The following is a 24,919-nucleotide window of genomic DNA, read 5'->3' on the forward strand; positions in this document are numbered from 1 at the left end:
ATTAACCCGCCAGTTTGAGCGCTCGATTGATTCATTCATTGGCATAAAATGACTGGAGAGCTAATGACAAAGTGAACAAAAAAAGAAATCAATTTTCTTTCCCTTTGACTTCAAACAGATATAATGCCAATTCCTGTGAGGTGCTTTGATCCGTTAAGCGCTGCATTATTGATTGACATTAACGGGAGCCCACCATTTAGAATGAGAAAGGGCTGACTGACTGCATGCCTGAGTAGCAGCACTAGATCAGAGGGTTACATATGTAAAGAGGGGTTAAAACCAATCTCTAGCCACAGCATGAAACCGTGAATCCTGAGTGATTGCAGGGGGAGTTTCTTCATACTCCTGAACACCTTGAATGTTTCATTTCATGACTTCTTTTCTCTTTTTTTAATGACGACTGTGTTTGCTGCTTCTCTCTCTCTCTCTCGCCTTGGAGTGACTAGATAAACTGAGCCATTTTAATGAAAGATTGTGGTTTCAGGTCAGTGAGCCTGTAAGTCTCTTTGTGTCACCCGTGTTCATTTTCACTCTTATTTTTCAGCTCATAAATCAGAGGGAAGAAAACTCAGCGTGCGATATGAGCAGAAAATACTGCCATGATAAAATCTGTCACTTTGACATTGTCTGTACTTCAGTACGACTCTTCAGACGGAGAAAGTGTTGATAACCCCCCGCAACATGTGTGTTCATGTTGGGAGCATCAAGAGTCAAGACAGAAACATAAAAGAAAAAAGATCAACAACAGAGTGTCTCTGAGCTTAAAGGACCACTCGGGGTGGCCATGAATGATCGTTTATTTACACATCGAGCCGCAAAAATGAACACTTTTTTTTATTATTTTTTTTTTGGTGGTGACAGGTTTTTAATTTTCTCTCACGTAGATGCTAACTCTCACTTACACCATCTGGGTTGGCATTGGTGTCGCTGCGATTACGGACAGCTCTTAAGGGTTTTCAGTGTGAGCCGCGGGCGGCGGCGCCGCATCCATTCACGTGCCACCAGTGAGTCCCAGCTACCAATACCGTCCACTCGTCTGTGCGCCGACGTCGTCGGGATTTATTTTCAGTTTATGAACACCGATCTCCGACACCACAATGCCGTTTGATGGAAGGTCATCCACATCAACGCTTCAGCTGCCGCTCTGTACTCAAAACGCTTCAAGCCCTTCAGTCTGCTTGAAGTGCGCTCGATGACAATACAGAAATTCATCTTAAAATGAAAATCTAATTCTAACCATCTTGATGTTTAGATTTAGACTGTCTTTAAAACATCTGTCCTTACCTCAGCTAATCCTTTCCTGCATCTGTCAGCCTGATTTACCGCGCAGACCCTTTGAATGTGAACCCCGGCAGAATATCTTAAGGCATCTCGATGGCAGTCCTATTCTTGGATACTTCTTGATTAAACAACCGCAAATCAAATTTATTCACTTTAATCAGGTCTGAAATTTGAATGACAAAGAACCCTAAATGGCAAATTAACAATAACAGTGCAAAAAGCGTTTATTTTAGCGATGAAGACATCAAGCCGAACATCGTGTGCCCAGGATGTGAGCTAGCTTTTCTTTTAGCTTCAAGTGTAAGATCAGCTTTTTTTTTTTCCCCTTTAGGGAGTGTTAGTGCAGATATTCGTATTGTCCTTTCCTGAAACCAGTATCCAACAGCTTCTTTCATTAGCTGAATGTTTGTGTGACGGGTACACAAGGCAGCAGTGGATCTCCTCTTTGGTCTTTTAAAAAAATCAGCAGTCCTTTGAAGCCAGGGGTTTGAAGCTCATTTGAGTTCAGGGGGTCACATACAGCGCAATCGAATCTCAGCCGGGCCGAACGGGTGAAACACCACCAAGAATTATTTACTCCAGAGCTTTCCCTACGATCCCTATGATCATTTTACTGCCTTTTCACCATTTCTGCAGCCTTAATGATGGTTTTTTTTTTTTTTTTTTTTTTTCTTTGGACACCAAGTTAGCTTCCACTGCTGCATCAATGACCTCTCATATCCATCCATCTCTTGTCCAGCTCTCTGGGGCTCAGTTTTGACTTCTGTCTTGTGCTCTTACTGACAAAGTGGTACACTCAGTGGAAAAGTTAGGACCGGGACAGATGATTATGTCTTTATTTTTTTGTTCATATTACACTTTGGAAAGTCGTCACTAGGGTTGGGTTGTGCTCTTTCTTAAGTCCGTTGTGAATCACATTTGACAACCCTCAGATACACTAAATCTAAGTGGCACAATATATCAGGGAACCACTATCTAACACAAACCAAACTTCTCAGAGCATGTCCTTGATTTATGCCAAAGTTACTTTGTGTCGGCTCCAACTGTTTGTAATAAGCTTTTGTTTGGATGATTTGTCACAAACATTTTGAGTAACTGTTGTACAAAAACACCCTAATTAGAAGTCAAAAGAAACTACGTCATCGTGTGCGGCACTGCTTACCATAGATGAGGACAACTGACTCTTCAATGGCGTGTTGGTAGCTGAATTGAGAGTCGAGGAGCGCTCGGCTGACAAAGGAGCCATAGTAGGTGGACTGGTACCAGCCCACATGCAGATGGTCGATGTTGACGTGACGCAGGGAACGCATCATCTCCATCTGGTACTGAACTAGAGGCAGGGAGAGGTGGAAACAGAGAGGAGAGACAGACAGAGAAAAGAGAAACATTAATTCAGAATAAACTTCAATCTGACCAGTTTTCTCTTTTTTATTTTTTTGTTTGGATTTACACGTTATCTCATCTCCATCTGGATCTGGACAAGCTGCATGAACAGAGGAAGTATGTGGGGGAGGGGAGGGGCACGGGAAACACAGTGAAACAATGAGCAACAGATATGTGAAGGACAAATGCACTGAAACCAAGAAAAACAAAGGCCCCGTCTTCTGTTATCATGTGCTTGTGGTGGAGATTTCTAAAACAAATATCAGCTGGGATCACCAGTCAGGCTCTCATTCCTGATGTCAGTAAATATATCCTGGTAGGGGGGGGGGGGGGGGGGGCAGCTAGATGGATACACAGACAGGCTTCAGCCAGTGCAGAGCAGGCGAGATACATTACAGGAAGAGCCATTTCATTACAGCAGACACATCCTAAGGATCCACAGCCAGAAATACAAACAACCTGCCTTGCCGGCTGTAAGTAACAGCTCAAGCAAGCGAACAAAACTGTATCTCTATGCAGGCTGGCTGGAGGAGGTTGATAAATCAGGTTGTGATTGGGCAGCTGTGGCCCCCTAGACCCCAGACTGTAGAGCACATCCCTCTCCTGCTGGGGCTGTTAACAAGAACAAACTGGGGAAGAGGAAAAGAGGGAAGGGGGGAAGATAGAGAGAGGGAAAAAATGAAGATGGAAAGGTGAGGACGGCTGGAAAGACAGGCGCAAGGTGTGAGTGTGGGGAGGAGGAGGAAGAATAAAAGGGCAGAGGCAGAGAAGGGAAAGAAAGGGGAGCGAGGGAAGAAAAATGTAATGTCACCTTATTACAAGGATGACATTTCTCCTTTAGCTTCTTTTTAATGGCCTGAATTCGACCCCTGGTGGCGATGTTATGTAAAGCAGGGAGAAACTTCAGTCGAAATGTATTAACATTTTATTTGGTCACTTGTAGGCTTTTGACCTTGCAAAGTTCACGCTGGAATTTCGCAGAGACTGAGCTATGTTAATCGGGGCAGTGGAATCTGAAGCAATCTGTGTTCGGAATAACGATGCCGAGCAATCTCCATGAACATGTCTCCGAGCAAACCACCAACACACACTCTGCGCTGAGCTCACGCTGCACCAGAGATTGAAAACTATCTCGCCATCAGACTTTAGACACCTGCAGGAGTGCACCAAGAGGAGCTTATCCTCTTCTCTGACAATAACGCACAACCCTGAATTTCAAGAACATCTGGATAGCAGCCCTGAAAGGGGCAGACAGGCACAGAGGTCCTATTCACAGCCTGTCCTGCAGGGACGCGCTGGATGTACCAATCTTCCCCTGTAATCTGGCCCCTTTATTTTGTGATTGACATGGTCAGAGAGACAAAGGCGAGTTGATTAAACGGAGAAGGGAATACGGATGAGGAAGTGGGAGAAGAATTGTGGAATGTACGGTATTTCACAGGAAGAGGTGGTGGCGGCGGTGTCAGGTGGCACCCGACGCCGTATGTGTGAATCAAGCTTGTGAATGTGTCTTTACAGTGATGAATGAGAGGTGTGTGAGGATTCAACGTTGGGTGGGAGGGGGCAAAACGCACAGCGTGAAGGCAAGACAAGCGGGAGGAGGAGCGAGAAACTGGGAATAAGTATGTTGGAGAGGGGCTCTGCCCAGGGGCAGGCCAGCAGCACACTCCAAAATACACAGTGCTCAATGGAGAGGCAAGGCAGCCTGCCACCGAACTCCTGCATCTGTCTCTGCACTCCTATGCCCATCAGTATGGGTACTTACCTCTCAGGCTCCACTGATGCGTGTACCTGCCCCTACACCCTATCATTAGCAGGGAAATTGTGCACAAAGTGATCTGTCTCTGAAGCAAAAGCTGAAGGCTGCAGGATTGACAACAGAGGCAGCGAAACTAATCAGCCATTTCTCCTCCCTTATCTGATCGACAACTCTCCACAGTTCTTTATAACCCTTGTGTGTGCATTATCTTGACAGGCTGAGTCAAAACAGCTTGTTTTATAAGATTATATTAAACTCAACTTTTAGACGGCTCTCTGATTCGGGCACAGTTTTCTTGGTCGATGCGCACAGTCTGAAAAATGTGTCACTATAGACAATGTGAACATTTTCAATGATGTGGTCAATATGAATGTATTTGTCCTACACAAAATGATGAAGACGACAAATACAAGCAACATAAATACGAAACGTGAGGCACAGTTTCTCCTGGCAGCAAACACAGACTCTCAACCTATGACTTTACTCCAAAATGCCTCACTAAAAGGCAGCCGGAAAAGACTCGCAACACCTTGCCTCGCTTTTCTTAGCCTGCTAATATTCAGGAAGTCTTCAAAGTCGCAGACTTTGCCTTCATCTGACATCATGGATTAGCTACATAATGATCATCAGTGATTTCTTTTCGTCTCCCTTTTGAATGTGGGAGGGGGGGCTGGGTCAAAATCCCTCTGAGTATCCTCGAGATGCATTTATATAGCCAGGTTCTTTTCAACCGACGACCAGAATCTGAAGACTCGGCTGTGAAAAGACGCGGATCTGGGGAAGGTTATTAAATGACTTTTTCAAGTGCTGAGAATTTCAAAAGCACAGAGAGGGCTGCAAAAAGGTTTAAGAGCACTGGTCTCTGCAGTGCTTTTCTGAAGCTGGTGGGTCAACTGAGCAACTGAGAGCCACAAAGCAACCGAGCACAGGGCACATGCGCAAAGCGCAGTGCTTGGCAGGAATTATAGACGATTCTGCACGGACAGCAACATGTTCAGAAACCACTTTCAGTATGGAGCTAATGACGCTAAAGAGTTGAGCTTCATTTGCAGAGGAGACATTTTACAGTTGTTTAAGTTTAATTTGAGCTCTGGCTTGGAGGAGGTGTGCTGTGTTACTCACAGGAAATGTCTGAGTCGAAGAAATCTTTAATGAGAAATATACTGCACAATCCTTCCACTCATTTGCACCAAAACAAAAAAAAAAAAAAAAAAAAGCCCCATACCCATTGCTGTGCTTCCACAGCAAACTGCGGCCGACCAGCTGACTTAGTGACGACTACATGCTGCAGTCGGGTCAAAAGGAGAGAGACACACGCGCACTTTCGGGCTGAGACTCGGCGGCTGAGTGAGACAACAGGCCAGTGGCAGTTCGGCCAGCTCATCCGCCACAGATCTAATACAAAGCGCAGAGCCTTGTAAATGCCACAGGATCACTACCTTGTTTGTTCGTAAAACCATGAATTATGGCTGTGGGGAAAAGAAAAGCGGAAGAAAAACAAACTGTGTGACCATCTCAGATGTGTATCCTCCGCAATATATTGAAGTAGTAAAGCCTCTGGTTATCTCACAATCTGTGGCGTAAAAGGCAGGTGTAAAAAGACAATTATTTTTATTGCGGTCTAATCCCTTACTGGTAACAAAGATCTTTTCAAATCTTCTTTATAGATAAGAAACTCAAAAAAAAAAAAACGGAACATGGTAAAAAAAACAAATACAGAAGTAGCTCTCAAGTTAGAGTGTGTCAAAACAAAACGCCTGATAGTTTCACACTAATGAGTGGCCAATTAATTATTCAATGCTTATGTCGGCATCACAAAGACTTGCTGATAGTTTAAAGTAAGATATGAAATATAAAATAATGAAAAAGCCAAGGAGAAACCTTAATTCATTCTGGATTAAGATGGCCAAGAAATTTGTTGCCAGGAACAAAACTAATGAAAATTTTAAGTAGGGAGAGTCAACGAGTGCAACAAGCAAAAATGCTGCGGAGATGTTAAATTTTAAAGTTAAGTCTAGTAAACACTGTCTCCCAAAAAATACTGTCTTAGGAGCCTCTAATCATAATCTTACACAACTTTGAGACATTTCAAATTCTGCTGAAGAGCTTCCAGACTCCCAAACTTCCTGAATCGATTATCTTAAACTAAGTTAAATGGAAGTATCTTTTGTGGGGTCACTGTTGTCATGAGCTGCGTTATCTTCTGGGAGCAGACGGGATCACGGCGGGTAAACTGTGTCAAACATGACGGCTAAAACCCTGAATCAAACTCTGGCCGAGCTGCGTGTCCAGCGCCGCTAAACCGAGGGGGCCGCCGTTCCATCAGTGATCAGGTGAAGGTAATGGGAAGAGTGATAAATGCATTAATGTCTCTTCGGCTAACACTGGGGAGGAGGCGACCTTAAGTACGGCTCTAACCTCCACAGAGGGACACGGATGCCTGACTGAATGAAAAAACACCCGACTCACATGGGACCTGTGTGACCCCGCGTACCGAGAAATAGTCAGCGAATTAATTAACTCGGATGAAGGAGAAAAAAAAAAAAAAAAAAGCCAATGCATAATGGATATCTGTGCTCCTCTGGTCTTGCTTTTCAAACAATGTGAGGAGCCACAGCAGGTTGCAGGTCCATGAAAGTCAACAATATCTTTGAGTAGGTCGCACCTTGGGAGTAAAGGCTGACATCTTTTGTGTGAGCTTTAAAAAAGAAAGAAAGAAATAAAGAAAGAAGATAGAAATAGCACTCCCTCTTCAATGTTACATTACCAGGGCAGCTAGTGAAATTCTGTAGACATAACGGCAGCATTAGGCTGAGAACAGCCAATTTAACAATATCATCAAGGCGTGGAGGTTGGAGCGTGCGCCCCCCGTTTGCTATTCCTTACTCATTTCTGCTGCCCGGCCGCCTCTCCGATCAATCAATCTGGGCCCCGGGGCCAGACGGGGAATGAGTGTGCCCAGTCCCTTCCTGTGTGTGTGTGTGGGAGACAGGAAAAAAGTGTGTGACTTCAACACGGACAAAATGAATGTGTGCATAAACCAGAGCGTGTGGAAAAAAAAAAAAAAAAGGGTTCGCTTAGGGGAACAGAAAATGGGAGAAGAAAGCCAAACGTGACGGTAAGTGCAGGAGCTTGACGCAGCAAAACGAGGCCGGGGTTTTGTTTTTTGTTGTTTTTTTTTTGCGAGCAGGTGTGTGCTTAAATGTGCGGAAAACTTGCCGGAAAGAAAAAGATGTGTGACGCTTAGGGACGTGGGGACATCGTGTACCGCGCGCTGTAAAGTGACAGAGAGTGGGAGTGTGTGAGACTGCGTACACGGAGTGTGTGCACGGACTGGATGTATTTATCAGCTGGGAGCAAATCTTCTCACCTTGGGCAGTAATAGTAGGAGCCATAATCAACAAGGCAATTCAAGTGCGTGTGTGTGTGTGCGCGCGTGTGTGTGTGTGCATGTGTCTCATGAACCAGACAGATCGTCCATACTCTAATACTCAATGACACAAGAGGTGAACTGCATTAGACCTCGCATGCTGCTGGAGGCCACAACTTCTCAGTGCAGCAGTGAGACGTGTGTGTGTGTGTGCGTGTGCGTGAGTGTGTGTCTTCGAATGTGGGGATGAATGTATCTGTGTGTCACGACACATTCTAATCACCGCACTGACAGGCTGTCGGGGGTCTCTGTGGTTTAACTAATTCGCACTCACAAACATGCGCGCACACACGGTCCTGCCATTACCCATCAAAGTCAAGTAGACGAGCAAAAAAATAAAATGCTGTTGAGTGATTGAAGCTTGGAGAGCTACCTTTAATTATTTCCACTGGTCTAACCTGATTTCAGTGAAAAGGAAATCTGAAATGAGAATGGATGGGCCAATCAGACCTCAAAAAAAAAGAAAAGAAAAAAAAACTGATTACCCTTTGAATAACAAAAAAAAAAGCCTCTAAATTGCCGCATTGAAGTTAAAATGAGGAGTATCTGGAAAAAAGGCTGATCAAGGCCAGTTAAAGCTATTGAAAGCTTGGTTTCAGAAGGAGGAAAAAAAAGAAAGAAAAACAGATGTGATTTTCCCCTAAAAGTGATTTTCCACATCGGTGGTCAAAGTCAAGTGTGTGGTTTGGCTTCTTATCGTATTTCATCTTTAGATGTAAAGTAGATCTCTACTTTGTTGTCAGTCATCGCTATCTTCTTAGAATTGACACTAAAGCAGGGGAAAAAAAAACAGTCTCTTCAGATGACTGATAGGGATGTTTGTTTCACTGACTGGATTAAATGGCTAATTTCTCACTTTGTGGTGACAGTGAACCATGCTCATCTCACCGTCTCATGAATACTCGTAGAGGCCAGACGAAAACCAAACAACTCTTTGTGTCTTTTTTCTGCCGGTGTTCGTTGCTGACTGAAGGAGGGCGCAGCACCACAGCTGTTGCTAGATTTTTTTTCCCCTCTCTCTTCTTAGCCCCAGGACTCACACCAACCCTAATTTAATGAGTCCACACTCTTGACCCATTCATTCAACACAGCTGACAACCCACTTTTACCCTGCACTCTATTCTGACACTCATTTACTCGGCGACACAGTCTCTGAACAGAGTGGTTCTTACCTTCTCCATGTTTACACATTTGTTTCGCTGTTTTCTTTAAAAGCCTCGGTGACAAGCATTAAGCATTCTGGAAATACATCAGACTTAACGCCATATGTAGCCGAGCAAAAATCGCCCAGCCTGCCACTCTCCGCCACGGAAAAAAAACCCCCAAGAAAATCTGAATGTTTTGAAGGCCTTGAAATTAGCTGCCTGTTCTGCCTTGTTGTTCTTGTGCTGCTTTCCTGTTTACCCATTCTCCTTTAACCTCGCTGCTCACAAAGATTCCCAAAGCGGAAACAGAGTATGCCTGATGATTTTAATGCACTTTTCTCCTCCACTGGAGTTCATTACAAATCACTGGTGATCTATCAACTCCCAAATAGCTGAAGACCCAATGTTTCACTGGTACCCTGCGCCTTTCAGGTCAATATAATTAATCCTCCTGAGCTGGGAAGTAATCAGAAAGAAAAGTGAAAATTATATCTACATAATAACTAGAATTGGGAACGAGAGGACTGAAGCTCTCAAGGACATGCAGCAGTGTTGGGTGTTTTGGGCGCAACCGACATATAATCCATATTTGTTTTCATTTCTGAAAAAAAAAACTGTTAAAATGAAAAGAAAAAAAAAAGAGTACATCCAAAAGAAATGTGTAAAGTGTGTAAAGGCCATTAACTGAAAATCTGCACAGTTTGTAATGAAGTCACAACACTTTGGGTTGACTTCTTCGGTCCCACTGGCCCAATACGACGCACCAACAGTGCTTCCTGCATCAGCCTGGGATCGATTTACTCGCTCTCAATCGCCGTTTCACCATCTCCGTCTCTCGAGAATTCATATAATCTTAAATCCTTCCCACCACAGCTCACACGCACAACCACCTCTTTGACCAGAATACGTCGGTGTTTGCCAGCCACCGGCTACAGCAAGGACGGAAAAATCAGAGGCCATGACTCAGGGCAAAACGCAGTCTCACATAAAATCAAATTACGCCACAGTTCCTCCTCTGCAACAGCTGAACATGTGCTTTGTCTTGTGTGCTACTCACAAAAATAAGTGATTTGAAGGCTGAAACCAGCCGAGACAAATAACAGGTAAACTTTAACATCACTGGAAATGGTTGGGAAAAGTAGGATTTCAAAACAACAAGAATAAATATTGCAGAAGAGGGGAATCACTACATTATTTACAGACTGCATATTTTCTGACTTAATTACCTGTCTAATCATAAATGGTGACAACGCTCATTTGAAAATGTCACACTCCTGAAAAAGCCAACACCTAGAGTTACAGGTGGATTGAAAAGAAATAAAAGTCATGGAGAACTATAAAACAGGTTGTCAGGTAGTTTTTATAATTAGTTAACATAAATTGGTTGAATTATAATTTGTAGCATCCACGACACCTTAAATCTGTTTTGAGTCAGGCTCTCAGCTATTTCACAAATTGTGCGGTTTCCAAGTTCATCTTTAATCCACAAAACAAAAAACAAGAGTCTATTAACTGACATATCACTATGCAGAATGAGTCCAGAATACCAGGCTAGTCAACTGTCTTATTTTGTTCTTTGTGATTATTGTGTTGTTCCCACGACAGATACTGTATATTTCAGGTTGGATGTGTCACCAACAGCTGCGACACGTCAAGTCTGATGTTTCACTGAAATTACTGGTAAAAACCAGACAGCAGGAGCAGGAGAGGCAGGGGGCGATCACAACGATGGAGTGAATTCTTCAGAAAGGTGATGAACGTGGACCCAAATCCATCTCATTGTGCAGAGAGGAACGGATAAGAAAACAGTATTGTAAATACTGTATCCACACATCAACACAGCCACAAGATGAATGAGGACTAAAGCTCAACATCATGCTGAGCGACAGGAGAGGCTGCGATGGAGAGGTGACGAGAGGAGGAGGGAGATGATGAAGAACGGAGAAAGGTGCAAGAGGTACAAACAAGGGGGAGGAGGTAGAACGCCAGTCCTTCATCAAGGAATGCAATTTGCTAAGTGAGTATGCCACAGTGTGTGTGTGTGTGAGTGTATGCGCATGCCTGCGTATGTGGAGACAGTAAAATGATGAGTCAGGAGCTGCCCTTGCCTATTAAAGTCTAAATTGATATAAATTAATAAGTGAATAATAATACCCAAATGATGGTTATCATGTCCTTGAAGTAGTTAAACATTTTGTTGCCCGAGGGACAGCTGAAGGAAGCGCCGGCCTGATTCACGGTTGCTGTCAAAATTTGACACATAGGTTGTTTCTACACCGTATTTCACTCTCAAATCATCATTTCCGGCACGCTGACTCCGTCGGAACAATTTTAATGGCACTGTCAACGAGGACAGGTGTAACCCGACAGGCCAATCAGCGTTTCTCAAAAGCGTGGCAATGAGCTGGCTTTCATTCAGGGGTGAGTTCGCTGTGCGGACGGCCATGCTAACGGGAAATTAATCAACATTGCTCCTAATTTCTGCGGCTAATCATCTCTGTGCTAAACCGCGCAGTAAATACATCACCGACCTTGGCTGCGCTGACCTTTAATTCCTACTAATTCGGTGAAATTGTATCATATGTCACGGTGCACGTGATCCTGCAGGCACTGGGTGCAGACGCCCTCTCTGTCCGCGCAGAAAAGAAGCCTTCTCTCCGAACGCCGCCGAGGTCAAACGGTGCTGATGTGAGGGAGCAGGTAGCTCGTCCTTCTGCCGTGGCATTTTGTCCGTCTGCTCATTCATCCGTTGGAAAGGAGGGAGCGGGTGATAAATGTGCGACTTGCTGGCGAGTAAATGGTGGTATCGAGTTGTGGTCTGGTCCCGGGTGTCAGGAGAGGCGCGGGGCTAATTTTCAGCGGCGAGGCTGTAATGGGATGTGTGTGTGCCTGTTTTGTGAGTGTCTGTGAGAGTGCGCCCACCGCGGTCCGTGTTCCACCTGGCACAGTGGATTAGGTGCAATTAATCTTAGTTAAGCGAGCCCCGCGGAGAGCTGCCGACCGTTTTGCACCGTGCGTGTGCGGACTGGCACACAGACTGCTCCGCGAGCGGGCGCGCAAACAACACAAACAGCGAGGCGCCGGTGCACGGGGAGACGGCGAGAGCGCGGCGAGGCAGCTGCTTTGTGCGCGCGACACACTGACAAGTTCACTATGTGCACATTTGACAGTACCGCTTGACACGGGGCTTTGTTTTTGTTTTGTTTTTTTTCCCCAGGGAGTACAAGGAGATGATTATGGAAGTGGAAAGACTGCGTGTTCAGCGCACATCGGTGCAAATCCTGGCTCATCTTTTTGAATGGGGGGGAAAAAAAATTGAAATCCCCACATCAACGCTTGATTTAACAGCTTGTATTGGGAAGTCAAGTGCCTGCATGTGTTGTTTAAAGGCCACAGAGCTATTGCAATTCACTTTAAGCTGCAGGTTATCTTGTGCTGAAAAGCCGAGAAATACCAACAAAACATTCGAATCAATAAAACATGTAAATAATTTAAAATGTCCCAATGTGCCGTGTCGAGTTTTCTCCAAGACGTCGACGGCTGTAAACAGAAACGACCTTCTTTTTAAACATTCCCGTTAACCTCTGCGTGTCAGCTCGTAAAGCACGAGGAGTTATTTCCCCGCTGGATGGGCGAGGTTCAACCAGCGCGCTGGCTTCATGTATTCACAGATAACCGCTCTCGCGCAGGACGGAGTATATCTATGCAGGGGCAATTAACTGCGCCGACACACACATCAGTCGCCTCCCGTGTGACGTTCCCCCCCCCCCCCCCCCACCCACCCCCACCCCCGGCGGAAAAACAGCCAAAAAAACTTTGCTACAATGAGACCCGCATGAGTAAACACGGGCCCATCTGTGATTAACACAGCCCAACAGAGCAGCTCGGAGGGAGGAAATATTTCACACATTCAATCTTGTGGAAGTGAAAATCCTCTTCATCTTGTGCTTACACCATGCGAGGTGACAGTCAGCTGAAGCACCCCCATCTTTTACCTGTTACTTTTTCGCCACTATCTCTCTCAGCTGTTTACTTTGGTTGTCCATCTTCTGTGTCCCTTTTCTTGTGCTCCAGCTCTCAATCATTTACTCGGTCGCTCTCATTTTCGGGTTTCGCTCTTTTCCATCTCCCCCGCGCGCGCACGCACGCACACCTGCCTCCCAGCTCTCCTTTCCCCCGGCTCCTGCCATACTCAGCCTTTTTAACCCTCCTCCCCCATTTCGATCCTTCTTGTCACATCCTTCTTACCTTTCCCCCTATCCCTCTACTCCCTGCAGCCCACCTGGATTAAAAGCAGTCTGCAGTAATGCATTCCGACCCCTCTCGTCTCTCTCTCCCTCTCTCCCTCTCTCTCTCCGCGCGCACGAAATATAATGTGGGGGCAGAATCGTGATGAGACAAAGGAGCAGATGAATAAAACAGTGGAACTGATGGCAATGGCGACGGCACCCGAGGGACTCACACATTTGATTTATAACGCCAGGTGAGCATTCAAAAGCAGATACGGGCCGAGCTCGCTGCTAACAGCCGGTCTCAGATCTACGCCGCAGCGTGAGCGAGAGCTGGAGAGCCGCGATGGAGAGACAGATATGAGGACTGACGAGAAGTGAGAGGCTGGGGACAACAGGTGAAAAACAATGAGGGAAGAGTCTTTCGGAGTGCTGGGGGAAAAAAAAAAAAAAAAACAACCAAGGTGCCCCCCAAAATCCTCATACAAGTGCATATTATCTTTAATGCTGAGATATTTCCCTTAAAGGTGGTCTGCCGAGTGATTTGTAATTAGCCTCGCTGAGGGGGAGCAAGGAAAAGCGGAGGAAATCAATTTCCCATTTGGGGCAGGTAGAGTGATCTATTGAAGGGCTAACCCCAAGGTAGACCTTATCAGAATGAGAGCACACACTTTTTTTTAAAACACAATATAAGCGCTAACACGCACGCGCCTCGCCGCATAACAAACAGTATATTTACAGGAAAGACCAAAAAGATCGCGGCAGAGGCATTTCTAATCCCCCTGACTTCAATTAACCCGCTGTGAACATGTCTGCTACTGACGACAATTAAAGCCCTGAGAAGCGAGGGCCGGCCCGGCCGGCCCGACTGGAGGAAAGCGCCGATGTAATTGGCCTTAATTAGCTCTGTTTGTGTTTTCACTTCCTTCACTTTGCCAGAGTTTAAGAAGATTAACTTTCCCTTTTTGTTTCCACAAACATCACCTTCTGTGAACACTTCAAGTCATTTCTGCATCGTCTTGCCGCCGTTAACAAACTCCACAATCGCACTGAGCAAAAACATTTGAGCAAAAATAAACATAAAAGTGGGAAATTTCAAGGCCCAAATGGCTTCTGCAACCTTGAATCCTTTGAAACTATAACATGTCTGAGTTACGTGAAGATGATTAATTTTCTTTCAGTGATCACCGTATCATTACCCTTCAGAGAGAATTTGACTTACAGGAACTTCCCTGTACAGACAGGTGTGCGTTCACATTAATCAAACCTTATGATGTGGGTGCTCCACTTCGGGAACCGTCTTCCTACATCGTCCTGGCAAGTACTTTACAAATATGCTCACAGCATTACTGGGTCTGAAGCGGGGCCAGGAGTTGGCTGCAACCTCAGTCTGGCTCCGCATCCGTTTCAAATTTGGTTCCTTCCGTATTACAAAGCGCAAGGTAGCTATCTCATAAATAACAGAACACCTGCTGCAGACCAAAGAGGCCATAGGAAAATGAAGGGAGGGGAGTGCAGGGAAGAGACAAGGAGACTGCAGTCATCTAACATTTCAGGAGATGGAAAATATTCAGTGGAGGTGTCAAGCACCATTGGACGGACAATGACGGATGGAGAAGAGCCAGAAGAATCCGAGGCAGATGATGCAGATTTGCAGCCAAGAAGCAACAAGGCGGAGCAGAAGATTCTCACCATACTGAGGGGGCATGTCTACCCTGGGATAGAGAACGATGGCTCTGACAACTTGGGATGTTACGTTCTACTAACTAGTCTGACAAGCTGAGAAAGGAAAATGTTCAAATTGCATTCAACATTCACAATATATCTCAATAACTCCATGAAATCCAGGGACAGAGAGTCTCACCGATCATGTTTCTCTGACTGCAGCTGGCTTTCAACGCTAGTAGGCAGCAAATGTCGCTTCATGCACTGTATCATCCCAATGCATGAGTTAATTTGCGTTTGCTCATTGCTCCAGTGGAATGATTACATTCCAACTTTTTCCCAGCCCAGCCTGAAAGCTACCCTGTACTGTTGAATAGCACTGGCTTTGTCACCCGGGATTGGGTTAGAAAGACAATGTTTATAAGTCTGAGTTAAATATTGCAAGCATAAATAGAATTGTGGTTACAACAAACAGGATATAATTTAATAAAAGCAAAGTATTAGACAATTAACTTGAACCGTTTTTGTGTCACTACATCATAATTTAAAATTTAGATCATCTGTGTGAGTTGCACAAATACATCTTTTGATCTCATTAAAGCCACCAACTAATACAAATACAATGATTAGAGGCACCATCAGGTACTTGCGGCGCACTCGATGTGTCACTTTGTCTGTGTTGAGACTTTAAATGTTTTACAATCCGCGGTGAAGCTTAATTCTAAAGTGGAAACACAAAGACTTCCTCGGCTGCAGGAAGCAAAAGCTGCAATTTGTTCTCATCACTTTTCCAACCAAGTCAGTAAATAAGCCAATTAAGAGTGAATTAAGTAAAATTAGCTTATGCTTTTTCTTTCCTGCAGAAGGTGTATGCCACCGGGTATTGGTGAAGCTCATCACTCGCAAGGAAAATGGAAAACAAATAATGCTCTCACATCCCCGGCACAATCGCACAGATATTTCACTTATTCTGTTTGATCAGACATCAGCTCAAGTTGAAGTTGAGTGAATCTTCGCTTGGAGTGATGTCAGGTCACCTCAATCTGTATGGTAATATAAATGGTAAAAATGCAATTTGTCCCGCCCTAAAAACTCAGCAGAGTCTCCAAGATGTCAATCAAGCAGCCACATGAAGTGACGGCTGCGGGGGGAATATAAATGCGGCCGTTTCCAGCTTCTCTGGAAATTGCACACGCAGGACGTTTGATGTATTTTTCAAGTCTTCTCGAACATATGCATCACCACAGGTGTAAACAAACACTCAATACACTTACGTAATACGGCTGTAGCTTCAATAAGCTCTTTAATCACAATGTTGTCTGTGTCACGTCATCATGGACAAGATATAAATAATTTATCATTAAATTGTCAAGTCTATGGTCTTAGGTAGGTGGTGAGGTGAACTATTTTATTCAGTATTGGTCCATTTCTCGTTAACCTAGCAGCAGCATTAGTCAGCTCCTATTTTAGGCTTTTTTTTTAATTACGTACTGTTTGACCATCAGGAATTGGCCTCAAACTTACTAAATAAATCAAGTTTCAATCACTTTATCAGAATAAGCCAAACTTCAAAATTCAGTTTCATTCTATTTTAACATGGATGTTTAAAGTGCAGTTTAGTCAAATGAACACGATTTGATTTATGTGCCATGTAACATAATGACTGATTTATGATCCAAGCCCATCACGCCACAAGTTGTGGTGGCTAATGATAACAGAAAAACATGGGGGGGGGGGTGTTCTGGAAGGGCCTGCTCCAGTTCTTGAGTTCATTTGAGCGCTCTACTCTGAGCAGCCACATTTGCAGGGAGGCTTTTTCTTTATCTCTCATTCCAATCATCTTCCCTCCCATCTGAAGTTATGTGGCTAATTGGTTTGCTGAGTGATTCAAACAGTATCAGCGGGAGTGACATAAACAACAAACAACAAGCTGAAAAGAGGGTGCCAATCAGCAAAAATCAACCTCGTTAATGACGACAGGTTGTTTGTACATCAAGAGAACTTTTCCTACTCCTTTATTTTTTTTCTTTTTTTTTTTTCCTAATTAAGTGTCCCATTAGACCTGGAATAGCTACAACCTTGTAAGATAGTCTCATGTCAAAACTTCCTTGGCTGGGAGAGGGCCTTCTCGCCACTAAAAAACGCTAACCCGCAAAAAAAAAAAAAAGACACGCCTCTAATTACTGAATAAGTGCATTTTTGCAAAATAGGCAGCCCTAAAAACTTGTTTGCTTCACAAGCCTGACAACTGCTCCCATCTTCCGGGCCAGAGAGAAGCACGATGTGGGGCCAGACGGGGGGGGGGGGTGGTCTGGCGGCCCCCGCCACCTGTGTTGGGCGCAGAGCGAGTTACTTGGCATGGAGCAGCAGGACAGCCAGAAGGAGAGGCAGGGCCATTTCAAAATTAGTTTCAAGGGTATATAATTTCTTATAGCACCTACATATGACGCACCGCACGTGCGTTACGGTTCAATTTATCAAAAAAAATATGAAAACATGCACACATCTGATGCAACGTTGTCCGCCTGTGATCACTTTCTTCAAATCACAAAGTGATTATCTCAAATATTCACCTTGTTTGGCACCAGCGCAGTTCTCAACAGAAAGCACACCAAAAATCATCGCCTACTATTTGGGGACATAATTTCCGTAAAATAAAAAAAAAGCTCTAATTCTGGGGCATAATTAGCCCAACAGGACATTTGTTGGGAGCTTTCATCATTTCTCTTCAAAACAGTTTATTTCTTAATTAATCTTCCCATTGTTACGGCAGGCATGGAGGAGCGGATAAAAGATAAAAGGGTGGAGGAAGAAAACCACAACAGGAAGGAAACGGAGTCGGTGATTGCTGAAAACGGAGAGGGGCACTTGGCGGCAGAGGAGGGCGGGGGCAACGCTCACCTGCAGTGAGTCAGGGAACAAGAAAAAGGAGGGAGGGGGAGTGGAGGAGAGAGCGAGGGGAGGAGGGGGGGAGGGAGAGCAGTCTAATTTTGTTCTACCTTCAGGATACCTCCTCCTGCTGCCGAACACTGGTGACGCGGGCTGAATATCAAACACTCCTAATATAAGTGGTACCGAGCATCAGTTCGTTTCATACGGTCCCTTCTTACAAGCCAAAAAAGTCGTTCTGAACTGAGAGACACTTTATCTGCTGTCTAACCGGCTGATATTAACAATGAGGCTGAGAGAGGCTGTTTTTTCTTTCTTTTTTTTTTTGTTTTCTGTCTGTCCACAATCTGAAATGCCATTTCAGGGAGGCTGACACCAATAAAAATTTATATCGATCAGGCACCAACGAAACTGAGTCCAAGTCAAACCTGATTCACCTGAAGACCAACTGAGAATGTACCTGACAAGCTAAAACATCTGCACGTGTCTTTTAATTGTTGAAAGTTAATATTCAATTTAAACAACTTGCATGTTGTTGTAAACACAGCTGTAGGAGATGTTTCAGTTTTGACGACAGGCACAAGTTGTCTGTCAGCCGCTTGATGTGCGGCGGTACAGTCACACCAAGGTTCTTTAACCTTAAATAATCTCTGGCAGGGTGCAGACTGCAGACAGCAAACAAACCCGCCAACAGCCTGGCGTGTTCTGGCCTACCGTCAAGCTACTCAGAATCGCTTTTAATTAGCGAGAGCTGATATGATCGGCCACAGGCCACATTTGTCATTGTAAACAGGGAAAATCATGATTGGTTCCTGAGTGTTTTGTAAACTCAACTTTATTGTGTGAATAAAGACTGGGGAATAATGGTTTTTGGTAAACTAAGCAACTTGGCGATTCTTTCTTGCCAAATCGTGTGTTCGGAGAGTCGACCACTAACGTGTCCAAATAATCTGTCACCCGTTGTAGCTCTCAGTCTCACATGCAGAGTCATACTTGCAGGCCGGCTGTCATTAGCAGGAGAGGAGCAGCAACAGCAGCTTCCTTCAGCCCCACCGATGAGTAAGAACCCCAAAACTCCTGAATTCTAGCCAGGAGTTACACTGCAGCAGTGTTCTGCCCATCGTCTATGTAATTAAGGTTAAATATTATGAGGACGCTGCAACAGACTAATCCAGCAAAGGGGATAAATAAAGTGACATAACAGTTGTCTCCCTTCACGTTTTTAAGAAGCTGTGGCTCACATTTCAACTGTTTTGTGCTGCTTTACTCCATATCTTTAGAGTTTGTGATGAGTCAGCAAGAAATCCGGCTTCTCCGTTCAGTCCCTTCACCTGTGTCACTTCCACACAGCGTGAAAAAAGGGCAGTGAACTTTGTTTTACATTCGCTCTTCAAACTCGGGATTGAGAGAATCTGCCTGCAGGTTTTGTAGAAGTGGTTGGTGAATCTAAAAAAAATAAAAACTAGTCTTTGTAAACTTGTACGTGAACAGACAGGTGCGTGGCAAAACAGGCAAGGAGAGCAACAACAAAAAACAAAACAAAAAAAATAATACAAACGCCCACATGCTGTCAAAACGTGAAGCGCACTGACATTTCAATAAGGTGACACTACCAACGTGGCGACGGAGGGCAGAGGTGAGGCAAATCCATAACGCGAATCACACACACTGGCACTTTGAACTGCGCAGCGCTGATATTGGGACGGTGGGACCAAAGTGATTGTGACATTCTCAAATGAACAGACTGCTTAAGCACCATATTATCAGCTTATGTAGCGTTATCCATCATCGGAATGAGAAAGTGGTTTTGAGTTCTTGCTGCACCTGATAAATGCAAATCCTCCTCTAAAATCATGGTGGGATGTTTCTGTATGTGTGTGTGTGTGTGTGTGTGTGTGTGCACGCACATCACAAAAGCAGATTCAGAGCTGTTACTTTCGCAAGGAATGGTGTAAATCTTCCGTATGCCCACATCTCTCATAATCCCTCCACCAGGATGGCTCTCCTTCGTATTATTGCTGATATCGCCAACAGAAAAAAAGCGGACCCACGTGCACCATTAACATGCTCCTTGCGCGCATCTGTTTCACAATATTGCCAAGAGAATAACTGCCTGCAGTTCTACACATCTCTCACTATACATTTTGTCAATGGTACAAGGACAGAGTGTGCAAGGACACACGAGATAGCGGGGTTTGGGGTTCAGCCAAGGTTATTTCTTTTTTTTTAATCTGCAGCAGATTCTGCTGTGCGCGCTCAATTACTCTCTCTCTACCTTTACCCCCACTCCTCAATTTGGTCACATTTGCTGCCACAGACTGGAGTGCTTGCGTAGCTCCACACTGGCACCTGTTGATGGAGAAGCAGCATAGCACACACACGCACGCACAGACACACACATACACACACACGGGGACGTGAAAAGGCTTGCCCACAAAGTCACGAACGCACAGAAAAGAGCCGGTGTCACGAAGCTGACAATCACGACTGTCTTTCCGTCAGTGACAGGATGGAGGAGTCGTTCTGATCCGCGTGTCCCCCGGGCAGGTGGTGAGTCAGTACCACAGGGCTGCTCCGCGCACGCGCACGGCGCCGGCAACGCCAGCGACGCCAAATCCACTCAGATTCACACAGGCTGGACACCAACACATCCACACAAGCAGATCCAAGAGGCAACATGTGTCCTGAGTGACTGATCATGAGCAGCGTTTGTGTGTGTGTGTGTGTGTGTGTGTGTGTGTGTGCGTGTGTTGCTCAGCAGAGTTTTCCACACCCTTTCAAACTCTTTTTCTGAGGGTGCAGCGATTAGCTGACATGTTTCAGAGAGTCGATACAACGGTCGGAGATTGGGTTACACAGATACAAAAGACGGAGGTTCAAAAACATAATCGGTTGGAAGCTCATCAAAAATTTATACCGCTGTCAAGAAACAGTTTTTCCTACTGTGCCTCTGGAGTCTGGTGGATCTGTGTGTCAAAAATGTGTGTGTGTGTGTGTGTGTGTGTGTGTGTGTGTGTGCACATGACCTTCATGCCTCCTGCCAAGTTCTCAGGGAAAGAAAGAAAAAAAAAAAAAACCGACTGCAACGTTGAGAATAATGGAGCGCTGACTGAAACATTACTTCCAGAAGCAATCAAGTCAGCCAAAGCAACAACTCTGACATTCCATTCTCCGCCGCCGCTAACCTGCTCGTTTAAAGGCAGTCACTCGACGTTACGTCTCTTATTCCAGACGAAGAAACTGAACTTAAACAGATTAAAAATCCTGCGAGGACATCAGTGAGGGGTCACTGTCCCTTGCTTCACAACACTAAAGCGGCACATTCGTTAAATCTGATGGGGGGGGGGAGAGAGAGAGAGAGAGAGAGAGAGAGAGAGAGAGAGAGAGAGAGAGAGAGAGAGAGAGAGAGAGACTTGGCTGGTCAGCTGTGTGTGTGGGTAGATGATTCAGACTGGGGCATTAGAACAAAATGACCAAACGCAGCAGCATAATATCCTTTTTTCATGTTCTGTCTGTGACATTTCTTACTTCAATAGCTGTCTTTCCACGGATTTCAATCACTTGGACATAATTTAGCATCGTTTTCGTGCGGCAAAGACAGAAAGAGGCAATCAGTCAGGAGGACTGTCAGTTTACAGGGTCAGCTACTTTGTGTTGCGCTCCGAAAGACTCGGGAGTCGACAACAAACGGCACGCGGTGCATAAATAACTTCTGTCAAATTTTCATTTTTAATTTGGTTCTGCGCTGCCGGGCGATGTGAAGCCTGTCACCGTTTGCCGCTCGATCACAATCCCCGCGGTGAGGAGTTCGATTGCAGCTCTGGATTTCCAAGGTTCACAGCGAGGCGCAGCTCACCTCAGCCCTTGTTAACTTTAAGGGGAATGACAGATGGAAAATCCAGCACATCAAAAGTCAACAACACAACAAGCCATGGCATCCACGTCCACACACACACACACATCCACACACACAGCGAGGTATACCTGACACTAATGACCTTCAGCCACCTTTGGCGCTCGTGTATCGGGCTGAATTTCCGACGGTTGCTCGTTAGTGGCCGAGGATTGTTAAAGTGGGATATCCTCTCTTTCCCTCGTGCTCCCACCCATCCCACAGCGCGTTCGGCTCGGAGTGGACTGCGATGCTCTAACAAGGAGCAGGTCATACCAGGGTGCGACAGGGGAAAGGTCAGAGGTCAGAGGACGCGGCATCCTTTGATACCAACAACGAAAGGAGAAAGAGAGGGGGGAAGTGTGTGCTTTGTAAGAGGAAAAATAAATATAAAAATTGAAACACATACACACTCCAACCACCCACTTTTAGCACAAAGGCTTTGGGATTGCATCCCTGCACTGATAAACTCACACATCAAGCAAAAGACAGTGTTATTGCAGGAAAACTTCAGTATCACAGGATACTAGCTTAGCTAGATATTAGCTCTGTGCTCAAATACTGATCCTGAGGACGTCACACACACACTCCAAAGGACCGGGACAGTCAGATCACAGATATTTATTCATTTCTTTCACTCATGGACACTTTCCTGGTTTCACTTTGCATAACTTCTAGTTTATGTTTTTAATTGTTTTCACCATCATGAAGACTTTGAGTTCTGAACCTCATCACCAGCGCAGCTGAACAAATCTCAATAACCTTTTGAAACCAACAAACTGCAGAAAAGACAAGCAGTGTCCCGTCCATGCTAGATCGCACACCGTCACTGAGCAGGTTATGTTTTAAGTGTTCTCAGGTGAGTTGGCATATTAGAGCTGATTTCTCAAATGGTGCTTTTTTATATCTGAGAAGCTAAGAGGTAAATTATCATTTCTGCTGCTGCTTTCTTTGTGAACGCTTCGCTCTCACGGCTTTGCTGGACTTCAAACTACCAGAAGGGTTTTGGGACTGTGTTCACACGCTTTTCTGCCGTCGCTAATGAAACAACTCAACCAATATCCAATTTAACTTTCTGCCTCAAGAGTAAAGGACATGACTCAAAGAAACGGCAGCAAAGCTATACAGTATTTCCACCCAAGAGCGGCTCACATTTGTCAGAGTAATGCTTTAGTTAGTATTTGCGGTGCCATCTGGTCCACCAACTGAAGAACTCTGTTCTAATCAAAAACTCAATCATCCAAATTTGCAATTCATATTGACATGCAGCTGAATTTCAATGACAAAGGGGCCCTTATCTTTGGCGAAGTTGTAGAATTTGCCTCCAAGCGACTGATGCCATTCGAATATTCTCTTTCATATACTTACCAACCACTTCAACAGAAATACTGCTTCACTGGCATTTCGCACTTGAAGGGTGTTCATTTCAGACGCCGCTGTGACGCTACAGTGCGAGCGTGCAGGAGAAGAAAAACACAAAAAAAGGCGGAGCGCAGGCGCCGCTCTGGATTACCTTCGTCGAAGTCGGCATCGTCCTCGGTGTGCTGGGGAAAGGGGAAGCAGTTGGTGATCTCCAGCCGGTCGTCCACCACCAGGCCCAGCAGGACGCCCTGCACCACCTCGCTGCCCTGGCCCTCTTCCTGGTAGTGCTTGATGATCTTCAGCACCACCTGTGAAATCAGAGAAGACCAGCATCACCGCCACAGAAGAGCCAGCGGGGAGGGAGTCGTCCAAGCTCTAAACTATTTCCACTAACAGCTTCCTCAAAGTGATTTCCTCCTCTGACCCAGAGCTCATTGATTTTCAAGCCCATTGTTTGTGCATTTCCCTGGTATTTGATTTATGTTATCCAACTCAATTAGTTATTTAGGAAGAGCGGTTTCTTTTAAAGACCGATGACTTGTTTTACAGATTTATTCCTTTCGTCTGCTGTTGCTCTCCTACACATTACATCACAGTACAATTAAAGTCTGGAGTTAACTTGTTATCAATAAAGATACACTGATCTGCATTTCGGAGGACGTTAAACTCACATTACAATACAGGACATTATTTAAGGAAATAAAATCGACAAGTTGTTTAATTTAGGGTAAAAATGTTTAAATTAAGTCACTTTCTTTGAGCTAAACATTCCCAGGAAGTGAAAATAATACACAATACGTATGAGCAGTTACATTACACGCCTTGTGTTAGACTACAGCAAACTCTCCGGCATGCATCCTGCCTTCACCCATAGATAGCTGGGATCACTTCCAGGGCCCGCAATCCTTCATCCTTAAGATAAAGCTGCATGGAGGATATCTAAGTTACATGCATGTTTATGTGATTAATAAGAAATCTGTGCACATCTTTTCCCCCTGTACCAAAACCTCCAAGTTTACATGTGTAGAATTATCTGTATTCAGGGTACTGCTGTGGACACAGTTAGCTGTGCAGGATGTCACGTGGGCCTCACTGGACTCTGGCAGCGATCACATTTCTGAAGAATCACAATTTTTCTCTTTTGAACTATTGCAATCGATCATTAAAACCTTTAATTTTAAGTAGGAATGTCTTGACTATAATTTGAAAGTACAACGATGGCAGAGCAGCTTCTAGTGTGGAATGCATTCTGATCATCTGAAATAAAAAAAAGCAAGTGACGTGGTCAGTGCGCACACGCACGCACACACATACACACACACACACAGTGCACCCTGCAGCACAGATTAATCATGGAGTGAATATGTGCTGCTGTGATGGATCATAAGGATGAACTGGGTGTGCTGCAGAGGTTACATAAATACTGCTGCACCACGTTGGAAGTGATTCAATTTGTCGTGGAAACGAGCACTTGCCGTTGGCCTGAGTGCAGCCTTTTATACGCCACGGCACTTAAAAAGGTTAGCCCACCCGCAGCTGGCTCACCTCCTCCATTCAACAATCAAATGCTCTCAATATCCATCAAAAAGGTTTGTCCGCCTTTGTGGAATCATTCAAAACTGTTTATCACTTGTGCGCGGTGATTTCCCGGTTTCTGTCAAAATTCGCGGAGCCAGAGGGGCACGTTGCCCCGGCTGATTAATCTGTCCCCCTCTGGAAGTTACTATCAGTACGAGTTTTCACTTTCCGGGCACAGAGTTAACAACACTACAGAGTCTCAATAATTCCTGTGTGGCTTTGCTGGGAAAACAGAAAAAAAAAAAAAAGGTTAAGAATTGGTTTTAAAAATTTATCGGCTACAATGGTCCAGCGCAAAAGTTAACG

General features: G+C 44.8%; 1 protein-coding gene across 1 annotated transcript in view; it reads right to left on the reverse strand.

Moving 5' to 3' along the window:
- LOC115396781 (eukaryotic translation initiation factor 3 subunit H) overlaps positions 1-24,919 on the reverse strand; it is a 54,979-nt gene that overhangs the window by 22,280 nt on the left and 7,780 nt on the right. The window contains exons 2-3 of the mRNA XM_030102802.1: positions 23,187-23,343; positions 2,444-2,611 (exon numbers count right to left, since the gene is read on the reverse strand). Coding sequence (XP_029958662.1) covers positions 2,444-2,611; positions 23,187-23,343 — 325 coding nt within the window. The remainder of the gene's footprint in view (positions 1-2,443; positions 2,612-23,186; positions 23,344-24,919) is intronic.

The sequence above is a fragment of the Salarias fasciatus genome, chromosome 11 (genome assembly GCF_902148845.1).
Source record: "Salarias fasciatus chromosome 11, fSalaFa1.1, whole genome shotgun sequence".
In the NCBI taxonomy this organism is placed as follows: domain Eukaryota; kingdom Metazoa; phylum Chordata; class Actinopteri; order Blenniiformes; family Blenniidae; genus Salarias; species Salarias fasciatus.